At 38.9% G+C, this 26462-nt stretch overlaps 2 protein-coding genes across 5 annotated transcripts in view; one reads left to right on the top strand and one right to left on the bottom strand.

Annotated features, from left to right (window-relative positions):
• The window catches only part of PDS5A (PDS5 cohesin associated factor A), a 170230-nt gene extending 167739 nt beyond the window's left edge, over window positions 1-2491 (top strand). For 2 of the 3 annotated variants that reach the window (XM_054030065.1, XM_054030066.1), the window contains exon 33: window positions 1304-2491. In XM_054030065.1, coding sequence (XP_053886040.1) covers window positions 1304-1307 — 4 coding nt within the window. In that variant the 3' untranslated portion in view covers window positions 1308-2491. The other variant, XM_054030067.1, reaches the window with a different exon arrangement.
• A 19454-nt stretch (window positions 2492-21945) lies between these two features.
• UBE2K (ubiquitin conjugating enzyme E2 K) overlaps window positions 21946-26462 on the bottom strand; it is a 69074-nt gene continuing 64557 nt past the window's right edge. For both annotated transcript variants that reach the window (XM_054029168.1, XM_054029167.1), the window contains 2 exons: window positions 23751-23879; window positions 21946-23315 (listed from right to left, as the gene is read on the bottom strand). In XM_054029168.1, coding sequence (XP_053885143.1) covers window positions 23241-23315; window positions 23751-23879 — 204 coding nt within the window. In that variant the 3' untranslated portion in view covers window positions 21946-23240. The remainder of the gene's footprint in view (window positions 23316-23750; window positions 23880-26462) is intronic.

Raw genomic sequence — 26462 nt, 5'->3', positions numbered from 1 at the left:
AAAAAACCCTCAACTTAACCTGAAATAAGTATTTGAGTAGGTCTGTTAGTAATTTACACAACAAGCTCTTTTTAAAGAGCTTGCAGAGTTCATAGATTAAAAATAATTTAAAAGTGGAAAAAATAGAGCAAGAAATTAATTTTTAATAAGGAAGAGGCTGCATCTTGAAAGCAGTCCAAAAATCACCTGGGCATGATTGTAATCATTATTGATATGAGATGTCATATCAGAATAGAGGAAATCATGTCTGTGACGGCATCAACCTAGGAAGTGAAGGGATTGCCGCTGAGACTCTCGTTTCTAGTTTTCAACTAAATTCTGTCTATATAGGACAGAATGAGATCTTCCCCAGCCTTCCCATCTCACAGCAAGACTGATACAGATAATAGGCTCCCAAACCCACAAAGGGTCATATTAGCATACAGTCAAAAAGAATCTGTATTTTACACTTTTCCTTGAAATTCTGTGGTATTTAATTTTGTACATACTTAAACAAGCCATGCAGTATGTATAAACTCAGCGATTCCTAAAGGAATGTCAAAACAGTGTTAACATTTTTCAGAAGCCAGGTGCTGGGAAGTGATGGAGATTCACTCTTGGAGATAGAATCAAGTCCAGGATATTCATCAAATGATATGGATCTTTTTAAAGCCTGTGAGAGCAGCCAGGAAGACAATGAGGATACAGAGCTAGCAGAGGGAGGCTTCCTTAAGGTGCAGCAGGGATTTATACAGGGCTATTTTATATTTTTATTGTAGTTTGTGCAGTAGAGAAGCAAGGAATCCCATTTTCCTGCTATAAAAATCACCTTTGAGTGTGAGACATATCACAAAATCTTAGCTTTTTAGACTATAAGTAATTATTTGTGGATATCAGAAAAAGTATTTGCTGGGTTAATTGCTTTTAGATAAGAGTTCAGTGAATAGGCTTGAATTCTTAAAGCATTTGTTTTAAGTTACTCTCCCCATTCTGCTGCATTTATTCAGCCTGATTCAACAAGAGAAAATGCTATTCAATTATAGAAATTAAAGAATATATCTATCTTCATTCAGGTTTCTGTATCACAACTTTTGGTTAAAACATGAAAATACCCAGTAGGGAAATGCAGACTTATTGAACCATGCTGAGCTAGTTCAGAAAGAGATACAATATAGTGCTGGAAGATTAGAAGCACAAGTGAAGAGTCAAGCATATTGTTGAAACTTAAATGTACGCATTGGTGAGGGTGGCTTTTATGGTTCAGAAGTAACTGAATTTTCTTTACCCAAATATTTAACTCTTCTTTTCTTTTCTCCTCTATAAGGTAAAAAGAAAGCTTACTCGAAAAGGGAGGAAATGAAAGCCAAATAAAGGCAAGCTCCAAGCTTCTGCAAAAACTAAGATTCTGAAATTTCCTGTACAGGAACTGAAATTACTTCAAAACACACAGCTTTCAGCTCTGAAAACAGAAGGAAAACTATGCTTCCCTTTTACATGAAATTTAATCCTTCTAATGGAAATGTAAAGCAGAAACTCTTGAGAAAGAGGCTAAAAGCATCTGTACTTATTTCCCCAGAGACTTTTTTTTATGAAAAGTCAATAATTAAGCAAATTGCTTAACACTTGGTTCCAGTTTCTGCATATCTGGAGTTTAAAAGTGTTTTACTCCATTAATTTTCATGCTGCATTTTTTTTTTAAAGAAAGTCAAAGGAAGTCCTTTTACTGACATCAAAAATTTGTGATTTTAGAGCCAGTTTATTCCCATGTTTCACAAGAAAAAGTAGAAGTCTACTGAATGGAAACAAGAGTAGAGGAAAATCACAAGAAAAATTTCTTTGCTTTACTTTTGGAGACTGTTTTATGTATAATTCTTTCCGCCTGCCTACTTTTCTGCAAAAATAAGATGTACAGATTTTAGTTCCCTGCTATGAAAAGTCATGTGGTGGCAATTTTATAAATGTTGCTTTCTGATTTTTATCAGAGTGGGAAAATAATCACTTAAAATTATTATTGATTTGCAAGTAGACATTTCATTTTTTAATTTTTCCTCCATTTTAGTTTAATATAATTTGCAATAAATGTACATATTGATGTTTGTTTTATAAAAACATATATCACTTTTAAGTGTTTTTACTCCAGCAGTTCTGTTGGAATATTCGAAATTTTAAGGGAGTAAAGACAGTCCAGCATTTGATTTTATAATGTTTGTCACCAGATTTTTATTATTGATGTAAAAAAGTCAATTTTTAAAAATAGTTGGACTTTGGCAGCTTTGTAAGGAAAGTTGGAAATGTTTAGGATTGCTCTCAATTTTAAGCATTGTGCTGATTGGAAGTAAGTCTGTTTTGCATTTTGTCTTCCTGTCCAGGCTCATTTTTAATGTTTATTTTAGAAGACTGTTGCATCAATATTATGTTTCCTGGCATCGTTCAGCATAGATACAGTGTACACTTTTATGTACACGTGATCATATTTAAGTTTGTTGCATAAAATAAACGCTTCTAGGTGTCATATGGTGGTCCTTTTTTCATTCCCCCTAAATATAATTATTGTGTATCTGTACACAGTAACATTGCATTTGAGCAAATAGGCTGTGTGCTGGCAAGTAGGTAGTAAATTTGCATCTGAAAAGACTGTTTGATCTGTTTTTTGTAAATTCATTTTTCCTGCCTAGAGGATAAGCACTGGACTGCAACTCAGGAGAACTGGGCTCTATTCCTGGTTCTGCCATTGGCCTGCTGGGTGACCTTGAGGAAGTCGCAGCACACCTCTGTGCCTCAGTTTCCCCATTTGTAAAATGAGGGTAGTGTTACTTCTTTTGTAAGTGTTTTGAGATTTACTTATGAAAAAACACAGTATAAGAGCTAGGTATACAATATATTCTTTGCTATTGATGCACTGGTTGGGGAATGCTTTCTGTCCTAAATTGGTGAAGTGTTGCTGTATGTTGTTAAACTATTATCTTTTTCTAGTCCCAGAGTGGCAGTGCTTCATTGGTGGATAAAATTTTGTGTTTATCTTCACACAGAGCAATAGCTACATCTTGGGGCTTCTAGAGCAATATGAGAATCTCTGGCATTAAAAGAGTCTTATAAACATATTATATTAAAGGGACATTGTCAAGTTAGAAGTCATATAATAGTTAAACATTTATTTATCCTGTATCAAGAGATACTGAAAGAATTTTAGAAATCTGTTCTACTCTTCAGCATACATACTGTTTACTTTTGACACGTAAGTCAGTTTTACCCGGGTTCTTATTCTAAAGTTCAAATAAACTCTTTAGGATGACTTTTTGTTTACAATTTAAAACATTTCTATAACAAGTAGGTTTTGGACACTTTTTAAAAAAAAATTACAAAACCTAGATTTTGGTTATAAACTACAGTCTCTTATAGTGTCCCTTTTACAGTTATTTGGAATCAGAACTTTCTGTACTTTTATAAATGTGTAAATCAAAATGATTAGTCTGAAAAGTTTAGAGATTTTAGAAAATGGATGATTAAAACTTCTCTGTTCTTTTTGCTCAGTGTAAATGTATACAGCCACTCGCAAACTCAGTGTGTTGGAATAATATGTCAAGGGAACATTTTTGTAAATTAACTTTGAATTTACTGTTGTACACAGTAAGCTAAGTTTTACTTGATTGTTGATCAAGCAATTGCCGTTTTGTTCCTGATTTTCTCTAATCTTGAACTTTTGTCAAGTATTTATTGAAGATCTCTTAACTGTTATAGCCTCAGATTTATTGAGGGTAGCCTCAGTGTTGTGTTTTTTTTCCTTGAGATACATCAGCAATTTTTTTTTTTCCTGAAGAGCCTTTAGAAATTTATTTTAAAACGTAAAAAATCCCATGTTATATTCTCTGGGACCAAATGTGACGGGACTTGGTTTTCCACTTCTTTGCTACAGCCAGGAATACTTTCATAGCAAAATCATTGAAGCTGCAACAGCTTCCTCTTTCAAACCTAGTATTGTCCCCCACGCTGGTGAAGGATGATTGTCTTCTACGCAAAGTGATCCACAAAAAGAATTAATTTTCTATTCCGGCTCCAACCACTGGCATTCACAGAGACACAGCTAGAAACAGACTGCAATTCTTTACTTCAGAGTACAACGATGACATGTACCGGTAAGCATAATTGGGGGAGTTTTGACTTACCCCCTTATCTCTAAAGAATAAAAAGCTTACTTTCTCTTGCTTCTGTGTTCAAATGGTTCATGACTGCCTTAGAGGAGAAAGCTAGAATCCTTTTCTTTCCAGTCTCCCTGGCCAACAGTAGGTTATACCTCAGCTCCACTTCAAGCGGTGCACTTGTCAGCCTCCCTCCCCATTCAGTATGGATGACACCAATAGGAGGCTAATATTGGAGAATTGGGAGCAAATATCCAAGTCAAAAGTTTCAAAGATGGAGGACGAAGGGAAATTCAGATATCTTTGAAAAGCTTAAGTACAAAAGGAAAACTACTTCTCATTCCTTCTCACTCACCTTTTTTAGGGGAAGGGGTGGGTGGAGGGGTGTGGTAAGTGGCAGTTTACCAGTGTGTGTGTGTGTGTCACACATTTTCTAAGGGGACTGGAAAATTCCTGTGTCTGACTTCCCACCCAGAAGACTAAATGTTTTTTTCCACGAACACATGTAGAATCATAGTTCTTTAGAAATTCCTATGGGAAGTGAAGAGGTCAAACTCTGTAAGTGGTACTTATTGACCACAACTTCCACTAAGGAATTGAATAGTACACCCTTTTGTGGCATTTGTCCTCTTCTTTCATATGGCAACTTGAATGGCAGTATTAAAGGTTGATGTCCACTCTGTGGCTTCCAGTGACATAGAATTAATCAAGGCTGTCTCTCTGGAGAATGATCTTAGAGGGCAGCAGTTCACTAGCTGTTCCATGGTTTGGATGTCTTCTCCACATTCGCATATCTGGCTGTCCTTCATTTTCCTTTTATGTAGTAATTGCAACACCTGTGTGAGGTCCTAATGCAGTTCGCTGTGATCCATATCTTACATGACATGGTAAATCCAGGTGGTTGGTCTGTAGCATCCGTAATCAGGTCTTGATTCTTGACCCTGTTATTTTCTTCTGCCATATCTCTTTGGGTGACAGTCCTGTGGTTTGAAGTGCTTTGTAAAGCAGTCACCTCAATAGGCAATATGTTAAGTTTGATACCTTTCAAAGGAACAAAGCTGTCTGTCTTGGTGTTGAAGGAGGATGCTACCACAGCAACCTGTATTAAAGACACTTTCATAGCTGAGGAGAGGAAATTTTCTCCCAAAGATATGACCAATAAAGGTCCAGAGCATTTTTATGGCAGAAGTGAGAGGTATTCCTCCTGGTCTCACCTGCTTCTCAAGTACAACCATCACAAGAATCCACCCAAGATACTGATGGCATGCCACAAGACAAGGGAGACTTGGCTGTTTCTAATACCTAATGACATCCTGAGAAGGCAAGTTCAATGAGGAACTAGTCTGTGCACTGTCAAATCACAGCTTCATAGTAAGTCACAAAATAAGCAGCTTCATACCTGTTTAGTCCCCATAACACATGGGAGCAGTAAAAATAATTTACAAAGGCAGGCTTCCTCTCCCGAGAGAGATCACCAGAGTCAGGACTTGATGGGTTATTCATTCATAATATGGGTACCCCACAGGATGTGATTGCTGTGCAAATACCCCCTGCAAGCCTATACAGAAATTCACGATCTTTTAATAGGAACTGCCACAGAGAAATCTAGAGACATTACTGCTCTCTAACAAGAAAAGTTGGAAAAAATCTGGCATGGTGGAAGTGGGAGTCCTCCCTGATAAGCACCTTTTTGTAACATCATCAAGAGATTTTAGTACATCTTTACAGGGCTCATGGTCATCACAAAAATCCCCCTACAGCAGCAACAGATTGGAGCTCAGGGCAATTGTTCTAGCAACGCTACAGTTAATCCACTGTTCAGACATAAAATCTGTTAATGTTGAACTGTCACATCAGAATTATATGTGAACAAGCCAGGAGAATCTGGAGCAAATACCTCCTGAATGAGAGTGCAAGGTCCCAATGTAACATGTTCCCTATACCACATATCAGTGAAGACTGCCTTTGTAGTAACTGTTACATCAGCTCAAAGGGTAGGGGAGATTCAGTCTCTCATGGCAGGTTCCCCTTAAATAGTGTTTCATTAGGACACTTATGGACAAGCCTTATCCCAGGTTACTTCCCAGAATTGTTTCAGAGTTCCATATGAACCAATTCATTCAACTACCATTTTTTTCTCCAGCCCCACTCACCCCCAGGGGGAAGCTAAATTTTAAACACACTCAATGCAGTCAGAGCATTATTAAATTACCTTAATGGTACAAAAATGGAGGAACGCACCTATACTGTTCACCCTTTGCTGAAAGGGTTAAAGGTCAGGCAGTGTCCTCACAGAGATTGACAGCTGTGTATAGAGGAGTTTGCCAGGTTAGTTCCATGTAATCACATTAAAGTTCATTCCACTAGAGCTCAAGCTGCCTCTGCTGCCTGTGTGAAGAATGCCTATTCCTGAAATAAGGCTGTCCTGCAATCATTGTTTAAGTAGGACTCCTAGTACCCACCTCCATGCAGGCAGACAACTGCTTGTTAGTCACGAAGAGCAGAATCCATGTGGACAATCACTCACAGAAGAAAGAATGGTTACCTTATAATAACTGGTTCTTCAAGATGTATTGTCCACATGGGTTCCACGACCCGACCTTCTTCCTGCTACAAGCCCTACTCCAATGGGATTCTGTATTGCGAAGGAACTGAGGGACAGTTGGGCCTGTTCCACCTTTAAGATCTCAGATGGAGATTTGTGAAGACATCTGGGATGCAGGTATTGCCCCAGCAGACACTGCTGGCCATGCACACCTGGATTGGAATTCATGTAGACAACAAATATTTAAAAGAACCACAGTTACTCTTGGGTAAGTAATCATTCTTTACCCTGCTGCTGTCATGTGGATAAACAGAGGGCTTCATTCATTGCAGCTCTCAGGCCAACACCTTTTAACAGCATTAATCCACACAATTTTTAAAAAGATAGTTTATTGGCATATGGCAATATGGAAAATATGCAAACTAGCTCATTTAAATAAAGTGTCACATGGAGCGCCATGAAACTTGGTAGTTATGCAAAACCTTCACTCCTTTCCAAGTTGTACTCTTTCCTCTGCCAACTGTCCAGATAGAAGAACAAGTTCACTCACATTCTCTGTTGATATCACAAACCATTTTTTAAACTGCAGATGACAGACAAAATGGGACACAGCAAAAAATAATGCTGTTACCCAATCAGGAATCTAGACCTTACAGAATGCAGAAGAAAAAATGGCCAGTCAACTCCCTTCCAAAGAAGCAGAATTGCTCCCACTTTGACCTTTTTATTGGCTAAGTACTGACTGAAATTTCTGAAACCCAGACAGGGTCTTAAATCTCCTTTCTTTGGTGTCAGAAATACATGGAATAAAATCCGTTCCTACTCTTTCACTGGTGGAATGGACTCAGTGTTTTTTTTTTCCAGTGTGGAATGGATATTCAGCACAAGTTCCTCCTGGTACTACTGAACAGGTCTGTGCTTTAGAAGGGGCAATTTGATAGGCATACCGGATAATAGATTTTGTAACTTTTGTACAAAGCTATAGTTCTTTATATCTGAGGGGACGTTTGAGACCATGGGATACAGAAGCCTTTTTAATGTCATTCCACTGCTTCCCTCAAGATCTTCTGCAATGAAAACTGACCTTTCAAAAGCCTTGTGGGTGGGGGTGGGTGGGAATTTAGGGCTCTAATTCTTTGGGGATTCAGAGGCCTTAGTCTGTATATAGGTGTAGACTTGACTCTTGCCTATGAAAGATCTATTTGATTATCTTATTCTTAGTCAGTAAAAACTCTAATATTTGCCCGATTAGATTCCCAAATGTATGCTGCATCTTCTAAAGAAGTGATGCTCAGATTGAGGCTTGAAAGCCACAAGTTGCTCTGTAATGTATCTCCTCTCGCTCTTTGCAGCACATATTAAAACACTGTGATTTAAATAACTAGTTAAATTATTAACCAATAAGTTGCTTTTACTATATTGTTAACCAACTGTAGTTGATAAAATAATATTTGGTCAATCATTTTGCTGTGAGAATGTGTGTGTGTGAATGAAACAATGAATTCACACTATCGTGGCTCTTTTGGGTAATGCTAATTTGGCTCCTGAACCCCTGAGGTCCGAGTATCACTGTCCCAAAGGAAACCATATCATGTATCTACAAATGCAGATGTGCACACACTTCCATCTCACACCTTTTGCCACAGGTATCTAAAACCACTTTCACTTTATGCCAGATTGTTGCTAATTCATCTCATTAGTAATGTTAATACTTCATTAGATGACTGATAGTGTTGGTGTGCACGAAATAGCTGCCATATTTCACTCAGTGTGGTTGCAGTTCTTGCGATGTTTGAAATACTTTGTGTATCTTGAGTTGGATAAAAAACACCGTAGTGATTCTGAGTTAAAGTTGAAAGAAAAAGCCCATCGTAAACCCTATTTTATTTTACTCCCTCTCACAAAAAAATTCCTTCTTTTGCACACATGTAATCTTTTCTAAAGTAAATTTTTCTCTTTCTTGACCAAAGGCTAAAACAGATGTTATCATGCAAAGCTGATTTGGGGATTGGTTTTGTTTGTACATGTGCAGATTCCTGAACATTTGAAAGGTCTTATTTATTTTGGCAGTGTCAGTTTTTAGCCCTTTATAGATCAACTTTTAGAAAAACAAAATGTTAAATTTGTCATGTGCATGTTCCCCTCTATGTCCTCTACTGAATGTTGGAACAGACTAGTTTAAGAATGCAAAAATTGTTAAGTTGTTTTGAGCTAGCGTCTGTGGTTAAAGTCACAAGTAGTAATTTCCCTTTGTACCGTGGTGTTGCTTTAGATTTCAGTGGTGGTTTTCAGGAATCCTAAGGTAAGGCAGCTAAGTGTTTACATTTGACTAATGTATTGAATCTTAGAAAACTGGCTAAACCCCAAGTGGGTGATACCTGCTAATTGGCTGATTCTTTAGGGTTTGTGGGTGGCTAGGAAACATTCTCTCATTTGTTCCTTTCAATCATCTGGAGCCTTAAAAGTTATCCTCAGTCATGCAGTACAAACAGGTCAATTTAAATTTTCATCTGGCAACACCAACTCATTTGAAAATGTGGTGGTTTAGGAGCCTTTTTACCTAGTGGGAAGACTTTATAGTCAGCTACTGGGCTGATCAAGTTAGTCTAGTAATACAAGAGGTTGTTCCAAATTATCTTTTTTCTTTGAAGATCATGCCTCCATGTGTAATTTTTCTTTGGTTTCCAGTAGGTCAAGAGCATATTCAGTTCATAGCAACATCATGCAGCACCAGAAGAAGTGTGCTGAGAGAGGTAAGGCAGCAGCCTTCATGATGGTGAGAAATACACCCCCCCGCCCCCTTGCAGGGCAGGGACAGAGATTCTGCTCAGCGTACAGAAACCTAAGCTGGGGAAGCATAGTGCTTCCAAAAACAAAAGAGGGGAAGTACATAGAGCAGGGCTTGGTTTTCTTTTGTTGTTGTGTAGCCTGGTACTGTGTCACTCAAATCAGATTCCAGAAGGATCTATTGAGGTGAGGGGCTCTCAGGCAGGCTATGCAGGGAGATACACCATTGTCCCTCTGGTTCTAGAACAATTCCGCTGTCCACCCTCTCTTTCTCACTCTGTATGTGTATGACCTAATTCTGCAGGTAAACATTACCTCTGGTGCTACTGTGCCATCAGTCTAATTGCAAGGATTCTATCTGGGGAACGGAGTCCCTAGCCTCAAAACAATGAACAAGGAATTTGATTTGAATAAGGAAACCAGTATTATCCCTGAAGCTACTCCGTCTCCGCTTCACTGCACAGCTTCTGACTACTGTCTTCCCCAGCTCCTCCTGCCCAGTTTCCTGCTATACATTTAGAAGAACAGTGTGTGTGTGTGTGTGTGTGTGTGTGTGTCTTTCTGGCTCTTCTGCAAGTTTTAAACTATTCTAGCTTGCATTTTAGGACCTGGTGTCCCCCATTTTTCCTTTCCAGTAGGTCACGCTACAAATGTTAATAAAACAAAACACTTCACTCCCTGTCACAAGCAGTTACACATTGTCCGATGAGCAGTGCTCAGTCTCTTGGTCATAGGGAGTTAAGTTCCTGGGGATAGCTGCTTTCCCCTTTGTCTTTTTCGTCAGCTTTAGTTTATCTTCTTGAATAAGATGGAGGAAGGGGAGGATTCCAACTTTGAGCCTCATTTCAGCCCCTCCCCTCTGCTTGAGGAGGGAGTCTGCCCTTTGCTGTAGCTGGACCCTGCATTTCAAACGGATTTCAATTTTGGACTTCTCACAAGGGCACTTCAGGCTGAGACGTCTTGTTCTCGTTCCTGTTTCTGCCTCCTCATTCAGGTCAGTCTGGACTTTGTAGCTTCTGGAACCTATTCCCTACTTCAAGTCTTCCTTGGAAAGGGAGTCCTCCATCCCATTCACAGAGCCCAACAGTGTAGATTTGGACTTTGCCCATCCATGCATTATGTCAAAGTTGTCTAGTCTGTCGGTTAGGATTACAGTCCTACAGCATATAGCCTGGTTGGCAACTGCCTAAGAACTTTATTCTATACAAGTATGAACAACGGAGTTTCTAAGTACTTCAGGGAAACTGGTAATTTGTAAGATGACCCAATGGGCAAGCCAGTTTGCAAGGCCAAAGGCACTCTGTAAGAATGTAGCAAATTTTAGAAAGTTATTTTATCATTTCAGTGAATTACCTTTGCAGCTTTGCCTTAAGATGAAGACGACATAGTCTGCTGTATCCCCAGGAGGGCCAAAGTCTGCAATAATTTCTTTCAGCCGCTCAGAGGAACCTGAGTATTGCAAGTACATAACCAAAGCTTTCTCCAAGATGATTGCTGACTGTCACAGCAGGACGCAGCCAATTTCTTTTGCTGTTCCCATACTTGCGATACTTTTCCCATTACCATTCCAAAGAGGTCCCATGTGCATTCTTGCTTCTTGAGGCTTGTTCTTATTTTTCTTCTTGTCTGATTCTAGAAAGGTGTCTCAGTCAATTATCTCCAGGTCTGTGCTTCAGCTCTGCCATTTCTCAAGGAGACAAAGGCACAACTGCAAACAAGCCCAGTGAAAAGGAAATCCAGGAAGAAAAGTAAAAAGCCAGTATGTCTCCATCAAGAGCTCTTTAATACACTAAAAATGAAAAAGGAATCCTACAAAAAGTGGAAACTTGGATGAATTGCTAAAGAGGAGTACAAAAGAATAGCCAAAGTATATAAGGACAAAGTCAGAAAGGCTAAGGCACAAAATGAGTTACAGCTATCAAGGGCCATAAAAGGCAATAACAAGAGGTCCTTTAAATACATTAGGAGCAAGAGAAAGATAAAGGAAAGTGTAGGTCCACTACTTAAAGGGGAAGGAGAGCTAATAAATGGATGACATCAAGAAGGCTGAGGTATTCAATGCCTATTTTGCTTCAGCCATCACTAAAAAGGTTAATGGTGACCAGAGAATCAACACAATTAATGTTAACTAGGGCTGTCAAGTGATTAAAAAATTGTGATTAATTATGCTGTTAAATAATAATAGAATACCATTTATTTACATTTTGGATGTTTTCTACATTTTCAAATATATTGATTTCAATTACAACACAGAATACGAATATTTACATGCCAGATGCGCTAAAGATTCATATGTCTCTTCATGTTTCAGCCATCATTCCAGAGGACATGTTTCCATGCTGATGATGCTCGTTAAAAAAAATAATGCATTAATTAAATTTGTGACTGAACTCCTTGGGGGAGAATTGTATGTCTCCTGCTTGGTTTTACCCGCATTCATAGACCAGTCAGCCTACCTTCAATACCTGGAAAGATACTGGAACAAATTATTAAACAATCTATTTCTAAGAATCTACACGGTAACGAGGTAATAAGTAATAGCCAGCAATGGACTTGTCAAGAACAAATCATGCCAAACCAACCTAATTTACTTCTTTGACAGGATTACTAGCCAAGTGGATGCGAGGAAGCAGTAACCATAATATATCTTGATTTTTAGTAAGGTTTTTGACACAGTCCAGAAAATGCAATCTAGATTAAATTACTATAAAATGGGTGCAAACTGGTTGAAAGACTGTACTCAAAGAGTAATCAGTGGTTTGCTGTCAAACTGGTATGGATGTATGTAGTGGGCGTGGGTCCAGTACTATTCAATATTTTCATTAATGTCTTGGATAATGGAGTCTAGAGATTGCAAGCACTTTGGAGGGGATAGGTTTAGAATTCAAAATGACCTTGACAAATTAGAGAATTGGTCTGAAAGGGAAGAGATGGTACTCAGTAAACATAAGTGTAGTACTTTGCATGGAGGAAGGAAAAATCAAATGCACAACAACAAAATCAGGAATAACTGGCTAGGTGGTAGTACTGCTAACAGGATATGGGAGTTATAACAGATCACAAATTGAACGTGAATCAACAGAGTGATGCCGTTGCAAAAAAGGCTAGCAGAATTCTGGGGTGTATAAGCAGGAGTGTCGCATGTAAGATATGGGAGGTAATTGTCCTGCTTTATTGGGCTCTGACAATACTGGAATATTGTGTCTAATTTTGCGCACCACGGATGAAGAAACGTGAATAAATTGGAGTGTCCAGAGGAAAGCAATAAAAATGATAAAAGGTTTAGAAAACCTGACCTATGAGGAAAGGTTAAAAAAACTGGGCATGTTTAGTCTTGAGAAAATAAGACTTGGGGAGGACCTGATAAGTCTTCAAATGTATTAAAGGCTGTTATAAAGAGGATTGTGATCAATTGTTCTCCATATCCACTAAAGGTCTGACAAGAAGTAATGGGCTTAATCTGCAGCAAGGGAGATTTAGGTCAGATACTAGAAAAACTTTCTAACTATAACGGTAGTTAACTTCTAGAATAGGCTTCCAAGGGAGGTCGTAGCATTCCTGTCATTGGAGGTTTTTAAAAATAATTAGACAAACACCTGTCTGGGATGATCTAGGTTTACTTTGTCCTGCCTCAGTTCAGTGGTCGAGGTCCCTTCCAGCCCTACATTATTATGAGTCAAAAGTAGAGAAAGAGGACTGGAAACCAATGTTCAAGTAATTCTTTGTTCCCTTCTTTTGCAGAGACCTGAACACCAAGCAAAGATGCGTCAAGTTGGAGCTATCCTTTGTTTCCAAGGGCAAGTAGAACCTCCTTCTAGCTTCTGAAACTACAAACTACCTTAGATAGGATCTGTGAAGCGCCTTCCTGAAAAGCTCTGATTGTCTAGAGGTGGGGAGGGCATGTTCCCCCTAAGGTCCTAGCACCAGCCCACCTCCCACTGTTATTGGGTCCAATATTGACTGCATGTTCTGCAGTGGACAGAAGGACTGTCTCTCCAGAACAAAGACAAGCAACTCATGGTAGGCTGACTCCCACCGGAGGGGAGGGATGTCACTCCAAAAGAAAGACTTGGACCGTGACCACTTGCTTGGCTTTTGGCCAGTCAGTTGGCAGAGGGATGATGGCTGGAAAAAGCTATTGGGGCTGTGTGGAGTTTCACTTTGTGCTACAAGAGAAAAAGCAATGGGCAGAGAACAGTATGGACGGGAGCCACAGCACACAACTGGGAAGCTGAGACGAACCCAGCAACAAGGACTCATCACTCTGAGCTCACAGCAGAGACTATGGCAAAGGAGCTGGAAAGTACCTTTGTCCAGGACTGAGACACTGGAGGTTGGATTCCCAGGTCATGGAGCATTCAGCTGTATATTTAGACACTAGGTACGGTGTACTATGGTATGTATAACTGCCATTAGGGCTCTCCTCCTGGAATCAGCCCTCATACTGACTGAGGTCTTGCCCTTGCTTTGTTGTTGATGGCAGTATCCATTCGAGGGGTTAACTCCTGCCTCTCCACCGGGCGGGGGGGGGGGGTTTGGGTTTAGTCAGGGGCAAAGGCATTGTCCCAGGGATGTAGTCTAGAATTTGGGAACCACCCTACCCACCTCTAGGTACCCTCACTTGTCAAGAGACAGTAAGTTATCTTAAAATAGACTTTTTCCAAGAGCAGGTACAATAGCTTGGAGAGTGCAGGAACTGCTAATGCCCCTTACCTCTGGGAGTGTTTTTTTTTTTTCCCCAAGACAAAGTTGGTTAATTGATGCCTCCTTGAGTTTTATTCCAGTGATGCAATTGGAGTTTCATATTATTTAACCTGTTGTTTCTTTCACTCTGTGTTCCAGTCTCTATTACAGCACAGGAACTCTCTCTGCCTGGATTCAGTTGAGTTATGAAATTTTCTCTCACATTTGGAGTTTTCAAAAAGTTACGTTTGTTTGCTTCAGAGTGTGTAACAAAGACCATCCTGACCACAGAATTTTAGATTAATGCCCCATTGGTCTACGACCTGGCAAAACCGCTACCTCCATTTTCTGTGAGGCAGGCCAACTTCAGGGCACAGAACACAAACTTAATTTGATAGCCCCCAGTTATCTTTTCACACTTTCAATATGGCATTACCAGTTGGATCCATCCTGATCTGTTGACATTGTTTGATTGAGAAGTGATCTCAGTGCAAAGGTAAGGTAAGCCCATCTTGTTTGGCTCATGCCCCATTCACTACCTGTAATTACAGGGGATGGAAGGATCACACTAGAAGATTAGTCACTGGTAATGATTCTCTCATAGTCCTCATCCATCCTCCACTTCAGGCTTTTGGCTTGACATTTGTTCTCTTATCTATTATTCTGTATTAGAGTGGGAGGATCAGTGTTTATAAATTAGGCTTGGTAAATGTTTTTTTGCCTCTTTGCTTCTGGTCAGTGAAGCCAGACTGCTGGGAGAAGAGAGGACTCTGGCAAACAAAATTACTTGTGAGTAACTTTCCCTTAGTAATCTTTGGGTATATTTTGAAGTGCTTTGATAGAGTAGACGCATTGATTTTTATAATAGAATGTGATCCTTTTCAAAATTTGAAATTTGTTTCCATATGATAGTTGGTGTTATCCTTTCTATTGTTTGCTATATTCTGTAGTTCATCAACAGCTTAACCTCCAGTAGGTATTTTTTACATTTCTACTTTATAACGAGCCATCATTTTGCCATGACTGTTGTAGAAATGTTGAACTTTGTACCTATACATTTTCCAGTTTACATTCAAAAGCAGTAAGTATAACTTATGGGGATAATATTTGTGTATGATCTTATATATAAACCTCAATACCCACTTTATTTGAACAGACTGATGATTACCAGCAGCAGTGTATTGAGAGACTTTCTAGCTAGGACAATGAGCGTGTAGCTGTGGCCTACTTCAGTAAATTAAATACAGCTTTGTTCTTGTAATTCTCATTGAGGATGGGCATAACCTTCTGAGGACCGTGGAGCAGCCCAGCAGCAGAGGCAAACGACAATAGCAGGTTGTTGCCCATGTTTGCTGTGGATGTGTGAGGAACCACCAGTATATGTATGTGGACAGGGATGGTGGCCCAAGCCTCTGTTGCCAGAAGCTGGGAATGAGGGATAGGGGATGGATCACTTGATGATTACATGTTCTGTTCATTCCCTCCAGGACATCTGGCACTGGCCACTGTCAGAAGACAGGATACTGGGCTAGATGGACCTTTGGTCTGACTCAGTATGGCTGTTCTTTTGTTCTATAGCATCCGTGTGCTCTGTCAGAGCCAATTTCCAGTATGCTGCACAATAAAAAGGACAGGCACAAAGAATATCCTTCTCCTGTCTCCAACAAACTTTGGGTCTAATCACTTACTTTAACAGGCTTCCTTACATAATGCCTGGACCAGTACTTGGATTGGAAATGGTGTCCTAAATGGAAATTATTGGTCTAGCTCAGATGTGGGCAAACTACAGCCTGCTGTCTCCACTCTCCCTCAGCTCACTGTGCTCTAGAGTGCACCGCTGCTAGTCCTGGTGCTCTGAGCAGCTTGGGAAGAGGGGTTGGATGGGTCAGGGGAGGCACAGCCTTCCCTATCTGGCCCTCTATACAGTTTCGGAACCCTGATGTGGCCCTCAGGCCAATAAGTTTGCTCACCCCTGGTCTAGCTCGAAGTGATGGGGGAGAGAGGTCACTGTATGAGAATGGCTTGAACTTTTGAAAAACTTATCCCAAGTCCCCTTGCCTTTCAGACTTTTAAGTGCCTCTCTTGTTTTTGAAAATATACTTTAGATCCTGTATTTCTGAGGTGATTTTCAAAATGTTACCCTTGTTCTTCCTCCAACATGGCTGGGATGGGTTCTGTTTGCTCCTTCAAGGGGGAAGGTGTCCCCTTATCCTTATGCCTCTCTGCATAACAATGCCATCATTCTCTACAGGCACAGCCAGTGGATGAAAGATGACTTAATTCAGATCCAGCTCCAAGAGTGAGAAGATGCATCTTGCATGAGAGTGACCCTGGAAGTGTGCTTTACAGCACATTTGGCAAGAGCTATGGCTAAATACCAGCAACTGGTACATTTACCTCTGTGATTGGATTGTAACATATGAACATTATACACTTCACTCAACAAGGACCAAAACTCTTCCCTTCCATGCCAGCTTTACTACCCTCTTCAGTTACGCAAATATGACAGTATAGCCAACCACCTTTGCACTACATAGCTGAATTAGACTCCTGGAATATTACTTTACTAATCTGGCACTACAGTAACTCAAGCCCTTGGTGCAGAATCTTGAAATAATTTACAAGACCCAACCCATTCCATCTTCACCTGTTCATCTTAACCTTTGGGGCTATAACAAAAACAAAGGAACAGCCAGCTGACCAACAGAGGAACCTCTGTGAACAATCAAGATACATGAGTTCATTAGTACGAGGTTAGCCTTTGTATACCAGTGCTGCAGAACGGACTTAGTGGGAAGGGAAGAGCTCTATTTTATGTTTGTGACTGGCTGGCTGTTTTACTCCTTGGTAGCATTGTGAATTAACTCTTATGTAACTGGTAATAGTTTTATTATACTTTAATGGAAAAGTAAAAGATTGATCAGATCTTTCATACAGCTGAAAGATGAAGCAGCCAGCCCTTCATCTCTTTAACATCCATAGGTAGAGGATGGTTTTAGCTAGTGGAGGTCCTGTCACATTTTTCCATGTACAGAACTGAATACAGCTTACCCAAACTGAACCACCCACCTATAAGATGATTACTACTAATCCATGGTTTAGTTGTATGTCTGTTGGAAAAAGCCCAGAAAAGTTTTTTTTGAGAAGTTAGCTATTTCGTTCCTCCAGAACAATGTGCCATCACTGTTTTTAATGGAATGGTTGCAGGAAAGTCAAAAACGTAGTTACCACAGCTATATTATTCTAGGCTTCATCAGGTCCTAGCTGGAGTGTACATGCATTTTTCCTGATCTTGTTTTCACCACCTTACACAGACTTATCTTTCTTAAAGGCTTACACATTTCTTGTTCAACATCAAAGTTACCTTGAACTTCATTCTCCCTCTTTACGTGGTGCACTGCCTCCCAGTCCATCTCAGATTGAGGAAGAAGTGTTACCAGAAAATCAGATGAAAACTGTTTTCAGGGAAACATGCATTTATTGTTAAGCATTCCCAGTGAAAATCAACATCTTTTAAAATGTGTATTTATTTAAAAAATCATTTGTGTACAAAAGTGTTGTGTAGTTTTTATTCTCAAGACAAAAAACACTGATGCTTCATTCCAGCCCATTCCCACTCCGCCTTTACAGGAAGTTAAATGCTCAGTAACAAACCTCCTCCAGTATTCTTTATTGTTAACTTTAAAAAAAAAAATCAAAATTTGAGATGGAAAAGGTATCTGACAAGTGGGATTCTTCAACACTTGAAATCAGATTCCTATGATAACAGCCTCCTTCAGCATGAGCAGCTGTTGCAAATTGTAAGAGGGATAATACAGCACTTTCATAGTACATTTCCTCATCTGAGAGTTAGGTATTTCAACTTACAGTTTCAGTGAATGGTTCAGCCTCATAAGCAATTGGCTATTTTTTATGCTGCCCACCAGCACGTGAAGAGGGAACATCACAGTACAGTGCAAATGATTTGCAACAATTGGCCCATTGGTAACAAATCTGAAAAGTAAAGTTGCTGAGGTTGCCTACAGACCATTATAGTTGAAATAACCAAATGAGAAGCAACATATACCTTGCACATCTAATGATGAATCAGCTGATGAAGCTGTAACAGTAAAAGTGGGAAGATCATCATATATGTTTTTACTGAAATATGTTTAATATGGATCAGCAATCTAATTGAAGACAGACAAATGATAAACCCTTTTGTCACCAAAGCAACAGTTGGAAAATTAGGCTATTAACAGTGAAAACATCTACATGCTCTTCCCAGAAAAGCTTTAGGTCATGCTGCAGTAAAAAGCAAGGAAAAAATGAAAATTCTTAACTATCCTCTGCTTAGCCAATTGCTCTCACATGTTCTACAAAACCATCCATGAGCACATCCATTAAGAGTCTTTGGCTTTCTCTACACAAACATTTAGTTCTCAGCAAGCTGGAATATAAAGTATATCCTGTACTAACAGTTCCTTACAGTACTTGGAGCTATGCTGCTTTGAAACTGAAGTAACTCAAAGCACAGTAAGGAACTGTTAGTATGGGATATCTTTATACCCCAGCTTGCTGAGAACTAAATGTCTGTGTAGAGAAGCCCTTCCACTCTAACATCACAACCATCTAGCTATTCAAAATATAGCAAGCATAGTCCTGGTCCCATTTGTCCCCTTTGAACAGGTGTTAATACTTACTTTCACTGCTAAAATATTTTATTTAACATTAGCCCCTCCTGGGCCTGTCTCCAACAATAAGCCAGGCTCGGTTTGTTGCTTCCACAGGAAGCAAGCAGTGGGCATGCACACAGTGAAGCCTCCCCTTGCTCTGAAAGCTGACCTCTTTACATTAATGGTACACAGCCACCACAGTAAACAAGAGCTCTTACTTGAAATCACATTTGTTTTCGGTTAAATAAGTGATCTGTACTCTCTCACGTGGCAGGCCTGACTTCCAGCTGTTTTATGAAGGTTAATTTTGCATAGTTTAAGTGTTTCCATTATCCACATCACATAATGTAGATCTGCTGTTTCAAGATAAGTCTCTTTTTGGCTAATTAATTTCTCCTTCAGACCCAAAATGCATACATCAGTGTTCCCAATCCTAATTTATTTGAAAGAAAAGTTAAATACAATGGAAATCAGGGGAAAAAACTTATGTCCAACAAAATTTGTAGTACCTAATTCCATAAATAAATACTGCCTGACTGATTATAGTCAAGGCCCCATGTACTCTGTGACAAGCTGGACCTAAATTCTGCTATAAGGCCCCTAATTTGGGCAGTACTCTGGGACTGGAAATTTGTGGCAAATTCAGGTAAATCAGAAAATGGAGCCTTTTACTTAAATGTGGTGTAACAGCAGTAGTGTCCCTTTTATATTAAATCAATTTTATATTGTACATAAGTTTTAATTTCCCAATATATATCAGTTTGTCATATTGAGAACTTAGAAGTTGTCGAGTTTTTGGCAACTAGATAGGATATAAATGGAACTTTTGGCATCCATGAGGGAATTGAAGCTATTGGCAAGAGGAAAGGCAACTTTTCTTTGCCTCCAAATAAGGTCAGAGGCTATTTTAAAATTTGTGGGGGGCAAGAAGAGACTGGAATTTCTTGTTCACCAACAACAATATCCAAGAACAATTGATAAACCACATTAACTAGATATTGCTGCTAAAATGTTCATCAGTGAAATTTAGCTGACATTTAGATAGTCACTAAGTTACAGCATTAATACCTATTGAGATAAATGGGACTGTTCAGACATCACAGTTATTGTTTTAAGCTGTCTGCTTGCAGACTAAGGAAGACAACAAAGCATCAATTTACATTTGGAAACTATTAGTAGCCATAATGCCTAGATGTTTTTAAACTAAGTGTAAATGTGCTGCACAAATCTGCAGCAGGAGTAGATTGTATAGCAATGCCACAGTCATGAATGCACAGGGCCCTGAATATAGAGATGTTCAGTCATAAAAAACTGAACTACAATTTAGTCTTTACAAAGTCACTATGTTAAACACCCAAACAGTAAGAGATTCCTAGGGTTCAGCCCTGGCTTCAGTTACACTAATCTGGTACAACATAACCTTATATTCAACTCTGATAGTTACCTAAGAATAGAAAAATGTTCCTTACAAAGGATTCAAATTCATAGGGACCTGAAGTTATGAATGTTTGCTTAATATTGGGTCACTTCTCCTTCCCCATCCAGCTCAAGACACTGCCTTGCTACTAGCATCTGAGCTGGCACTGAGTCAAGTACCTTAGGCTTGGTCTACACTGGGGTGGGGGATCGTTCTAGGAAACGCCACTTCAGCTACAAGAATAGCGTAGCTGAAGTCGACATTTCCTAGATCGAACTAAGTTTACTTACTGCGGGTCCACGCGGTGCAGGCAAGCTCCCCCGTCGACAGCGCTTCCTCCTCTCAGCGAGCAGGAGTTCTGCAGTCGACAGGGGAGCACTTCTGGGATCGATTTATCACGTCCAGATGAGACGCAATAAATCGATCCCAGAAGATCGATCTCTACCCGCCGAATCAGGCGGGTAGTGTGGACCTAGCCTTAGTTACTAATTCCATGGGAGGGGAGAGTGGAAAGAAAGGACACACTGGCATCTGAACAGAACTGTATTAGGAGGACAGTTTTGCAATACCACAAAGAAAATGAGGTACTGGGTGAAGGAAATAGCAGGAGAAAATGCAGGATGGGGAATTGTTTCAGTGATGAAGTAAAGCAATCCCCCCTTTTTTCTTCTCTCACCACCCACCCCCTCCCCTCCCTTATATGTTTGGAAAACTTTGCTCTGGTTATCATTTGAAATGTGCTCACAGTTGTCTCTAAGAGACTAATCCTATAATCAAAATGACAGGTCCAGAACCTATCATTATTAAGTTTTATGTCCCCTAATGATTTCCAAGTTCCTCCCTTTGATAAATAAATAGCAGCAAAGAACAAGGGAAAGAAGTAGTCAGCCATTTACACTTACCACCAGGGTAAAAACATGTAAATGATATGATCAAAATGTTCTTATCAAGCTACATAACAGAAAAAGACAGTAACTTGAGATTTTAACACAAATGGCAAAATTGCCATAATTTTCTACTGTTTCTAGCTATAACCTAACAAACCAGTTGAGCAGTAGCAGCTTTTTAATTGTTAACAAAAATAAATAAATATCAAGGAAAGACAAAAAAAAATCTTGCTTCCTTTGGCATCTCTGAAAATGACTTACACTACTGCAAGAAAATTCAAGAAATATGATCAATGAATAAAAACTTAGAAAGCAGTACAGAAAGACTATAGCAACTGGGTTTAGTATTGCACGGATATGAGTTAAAAATTTACTGTCTGTGTCCTGCAAGTGTTTTTAAAGTATGAACACAGATAGAATACTGCAGGGAGTAACCCTGCATTAGTTAGGTGTTTTCCATCTCTATTTTCTAGTTCTGTTCCCCCGTCTACTTTGCTCCAGATATTTAACAAACAGTTTAATAATATTCCCCGTTGCTGCCAGTATCATTTACAAACCTGATCTTCTATGAATTATGACACTTACAGCTCATTTTATAGTTCAAGCAAAATTAATATACACTGGTTAGACTATTGCTTAAGAGAAGATAGTCACGGAAAAGCCGCCTTTTATGGTACACTATCATCCACAATCCCCAGTCTCTACTCAGTTTCTTTTCTCTCTATTTTAGCTGAAAGTTTCATGTCTGATGCATTTTCAGAAGTATCCAACTGTATCCATAAAGACATTACAACTTTCTTTAGATGGATGTACTAGTGTTTGAAGTTGCAAACTAATAATTTTCAAGCTTTTAAACTCAGGATGAAATGTAATTTTAATACGAATAGAAAGACTGAGTATGTACAAGCGAAGGTAATTTCAGTTTTCGTTTATCAGAAACATCAATCCAAAAGAAAGTTAAACTGAGAACACACTTCTACTTCTATGTGCATTTGAAGTATGTACAGTAAAAATACCAACACAGCCTCCATGTATCAACTAGGGAAAAATGCAAACGAGTGAATTTTTAAAGTACCTGGTAAGCAATCCTTATACTGAAGCTCAAAGTAAAGCTAGAAAGCTGTTGCAAAAAACAGCTGATTGCATCATAGCAAGTACTCGAAGAAAAAAATTTCAATATATTTTTTTTTTAATTCTCAGTATACTAGAGAATCTGTTGTTCTTCCCCCAAATCCAGTGAGTTCATATTATCCAAATTTATTGAAGGAGTTCTGACTTCTATATTACACACACACACACACACACACACACAAAAAAAGCAGCGCCACTTTTTTGTGCTATGTCCAAACATACCAAACCTTTATATGATTGTGTAGCAAGTATGATGGTTAAACACATTTACTGGTTATTGAAAATATACTATTTAAAGTGGCAACTAAGCTACTGTTAATGGCACCCAGACCCACAGATTATGGAAAGGAATCCAGAATGATATTTTAGGTTTGTGTTGTTGGGGAGGGCAGATAAGCAGATTTCCCAGTCACCTGACTAAGAAAGAGGTTCTGAACAGGTCACCATTTTGAACTTTGGGTAAATCTTGAAACGGCTTTCAGGAAAAAAGTTAACAAGAACATTCAAGTACTTAAATGGTGCTCTCTTCAGCTACCCTATCTAAAATGTCTAGTAAAGTACAAGCATGCAAATATAGGTCAATCCACAGGCACATAGGATCCATGTTAAAAACAGTAAGATAGCTGTGGTGAGTGACACCAACAATTTTGATGACTTTGACACTCAAAAATGTTATCCGAATAATTAAATCAAAATCCTGAAGCAAATTCCTGCTAGGCTTGGTCACACTGCTAAACACTAAAGTAGGCATGTTTTCCCCCCTGCTGTTTTAGCTGAGCTCAAAGAATTTTTACAATATTTAGTAAGAAAAAATTAAAGTATTTCCCCTTTTAAATTTACACAGACGTTTAATTAGCTTTATTTACAGAGCGGTTTTTCAGTCTCCAATAGTGCTTAGATAGCATCGTCAGGCAAGAGTGCCAGTTTTAAAAGAGAATCTATATAGAATCCTAAAAATAACAGATGGTGATGCTCCTCAGAAAGGGAAAGCTGGACTACAGAAGCAGCTCTTTACATGGCTCAGTTACTCAGAAGTAATTCTGTTGCAGTCTCTACATCCCATGATTTTGAAGACAAGGCCACTATTACTGCATTCTGTGAAGACAAAATAAAGGAAGTGAAATTTTTCAGGGTGTAAAGCTGCTCTTCACATAAACCCAGCTGTAGCACTGAAGGTCAGACTGAAGACTTTACACATTTATCAAGGTCTATATTTGCTAAATTACCAGTCGATACAGTCTCAACTGAAAATTTTTACCATTAAAAGCTTAGAAAAATCTATTCATTTAATTATAAAATGAAAATTACTAAATTACAATGTCTTATGTACTAATAAAGTATGTTAAACATCCAATCATCACCAAGAAGAACAACAGTCAGCAAAATAAAGTGATCAGATTTACTGATGCTATGAAAGTAACAAACCTTTTATAATAATTTGAACTATAGCTCATATTACATATATGGCTGCCCTGCTCCTAACTTGTAAAGAAAAGAAAAAAGTACACATATATACACACACATACTTACCCTATCAAAGCCCATAGCACAAAGGTTTTCTATTTTTTTCGTGTATTCTGGACTAGAAACTGGTGCTCCAGCATACACATGTGCCCAAAGTCGAGCTGTCTGTTTGAACATTTCTGGGTTTTGTTTGTACTATACAAAAAGAGAAAAAAGTGAATCCATATAACTATTCAGCAAAGTCCAATTAAAAGGCTAGTTGACTTTGGCAAATTCCATTCTATAATTCCTTCTATATATAGTATCTTCAAATCTTGTAATAAGTAGTAGTTCCAAAATGAAATTTGGAGTTTTTGGTTAGTTGTTGAGGATTCAAACCGACACAAACATTACTCACAAGTATCAGGTAACAATGAGTTTGCATTTATATTTTGATATATTTTACATGTCAATCCAATTCTGCTCAGTTACTGACAAAGCCAGAGTAACTACACTGATGTTTGTCCAGATACACAATATGCATAACCAGTGTAGCTGAGAGCAGAAACTAACTCATTGTGTTGTAATGTTCACTGAATTGCACACTCACTATATTTCTGACAGTGTTCCCCCCAATTATTTGGGGGGGGACTATCTTTTTTTAGAACCTTCATTACTGAGAAAGGGTCTGCAATGAGGGTTGCCATTTTACTACTGGACTTCCTCCTGGGAAGTAGGTATATTGATATCATTTGTGACAAAAAAAAAAAAAAAAAGAGCTGAGAAACAGATGGTCACATGGAAATGGCTGAAGACCTGCCATGGTTTTAAAGGAAGGTTTACTTACTAGAAAAATTGTGTGGAAGATGTCAGTAGTATTTTACACTAATACTGCCAAAAAACAAATTTTCTAATAAGTAATAGAACTTTACCCTAAAACAACAGTGAAAGTTTCCAGCCTGTGTCAGGCATTCAAAAACTGAGGTATGCTTCATTTGTCACAAATTACATTTTCAAATCAGCAAGATAGGAGCTTCCTGTTTTAGTAATCCTTATATTTAATAACAGTTTTTTAAAATTGGAGATTTACATACTTTTACAGCAAGTTTAAATCGCATTGTTTTGAAATAAAAATCTCCCTTCAATTCCACCTTCTTAAAGGTGTACATTTTTTAGGGTCCTGAATTATGTGATCATTGCGACAGTGCTTGGAAAACGTTGTCCACATATGGTTTAAAGATAGAGAGGTATAGACCTGGGGCATATCCTGAAGGACACTGAAATGTATGGTTATTGTTTTGAACGTCTTTTTTTTATACAAGGAAACATCAGACATTTTAAATCTGTAACATTGTCATGAAATTAGTACTACACTTTTGGGGGGGGTATTTATATTACAATAAGTTATATGTACCGTGGTACCACCTAGGATAGTGGCTCTCAATCTTTCCAGATTACTGTACCCCCTGCAGGAATCTGATTTGTCTTGCATACCCCCAAGTTTCATTTCACTTACAAACTACTTGCTTACAAAATCAGACATAAAAATACAAACGTGTCACAGCACATTATTACTGAAAAATTGCTTACTCTCTCATTTTTATCATATAATTATAAAAAATCAATTGGAATATAAATATTGTATTTACATTTCAGTGTACAGTATATAAAGCAGTATAAACAAGTCATTTATGAAATTTTAGTGTGTACTGATTCGCTAGTGCTTTTTACGTAGCCTGTTGTAAAACAAGGCAAGTATCTAGAGGAGTTGATGTACCTTCTTGAAGACCTCTGCGTACCCCCAAGAGTGTGTACACCACTGGCCTAGGAGACCAGTCATGGACCAGAACCCCATTGTGCTAGGCACGGTACACCACCTCCCCCAAAAAAGTGTGTCCCTGCCCCAAAGAGGTTACAATCTGTGTCATTCGTATCATCTCAAAATGAATTATACATTACAATAATTTACAAAGCAATGCTCCTTAAAAAATGCAATGGTAACAGATGAAGATGACTACATTAAGGTTGGGGGAAGTCCCCTAAAATGGAAGCCATCCATTTCATGGAGTGGCCAATAAATAGCACTGTTTTGTCATTACAACTGAAGGAAAGTTTAAACAAACCAAATGTTCACAAAAAAAGTTTATTCTTTTAAAAAATAAATACTTAACTATTAATAGCATCCTAAAGTTTTTGCCTGTTCCTTCCCTGAGATCCAAAAATAAATCCATGAAGGTTTCTTTTCAGCTATATTTTAAAATACACCTCTACCCTGATTTAATGCTGTCCTCAGGAGCCAAAAAAATCTTACCGCGTTATAGGTGAAACCGGGTTATATCGAACTTGCTTTGATCCGCCAGAGTGCGCAGCCCCGCCCCCCTGGAGCACTGCCTTACCGCGTTATATCCGAATTCATGTTATATCGGGCTGCGTTCTATCAGGGTAGAGGTGTAATATTTCAGAACACTATTAGTTCATTTGTTTGCTTTCTAGGCTTCATTTTGAGAAGAGGAAAAGTTTAAAATTGTTTAATGGAGAATTTTTGCATAACAACCTTATTCAAGTCTAGGGCCTTGGCTACACTGGCGCTGTACAGCGCTGCACCTTGCTGCGCTCAGGGGTGTGAAAACACCCCTCCCCCCGAGTACAGCGCTGCAAAGCACCAGTGTAATCAGCGCCTGCAGCGCTGCACGCTATTCCCCTCGGAGAGGTGGAGTACATACAGCGCTGCGAGAGAGCTCTCGCAGCACTGGCGGTGCAACTACACTTGCGCTTCGCAGCGCTGAGAAGTCCCGAGTG

Source organism: Malaclemys terrapin, chromosome 5 (assembly GCF_027887155.1).
Source record: "Malaclemys terrapin pileata isolate rMalTer1 chromosome 5, rMalTer1.hap1, whole genome shotgun sequence".
In the NCBI taxonomy this organism is placed as follows: Eukaryota; Metazoa; Chordata; order Testudines; family Emydidae; genus Malaclemys; species Malaclemys terrapin.
This window is presented reverse-complemented; position numbering and strand designations above follow the sequence as displayed.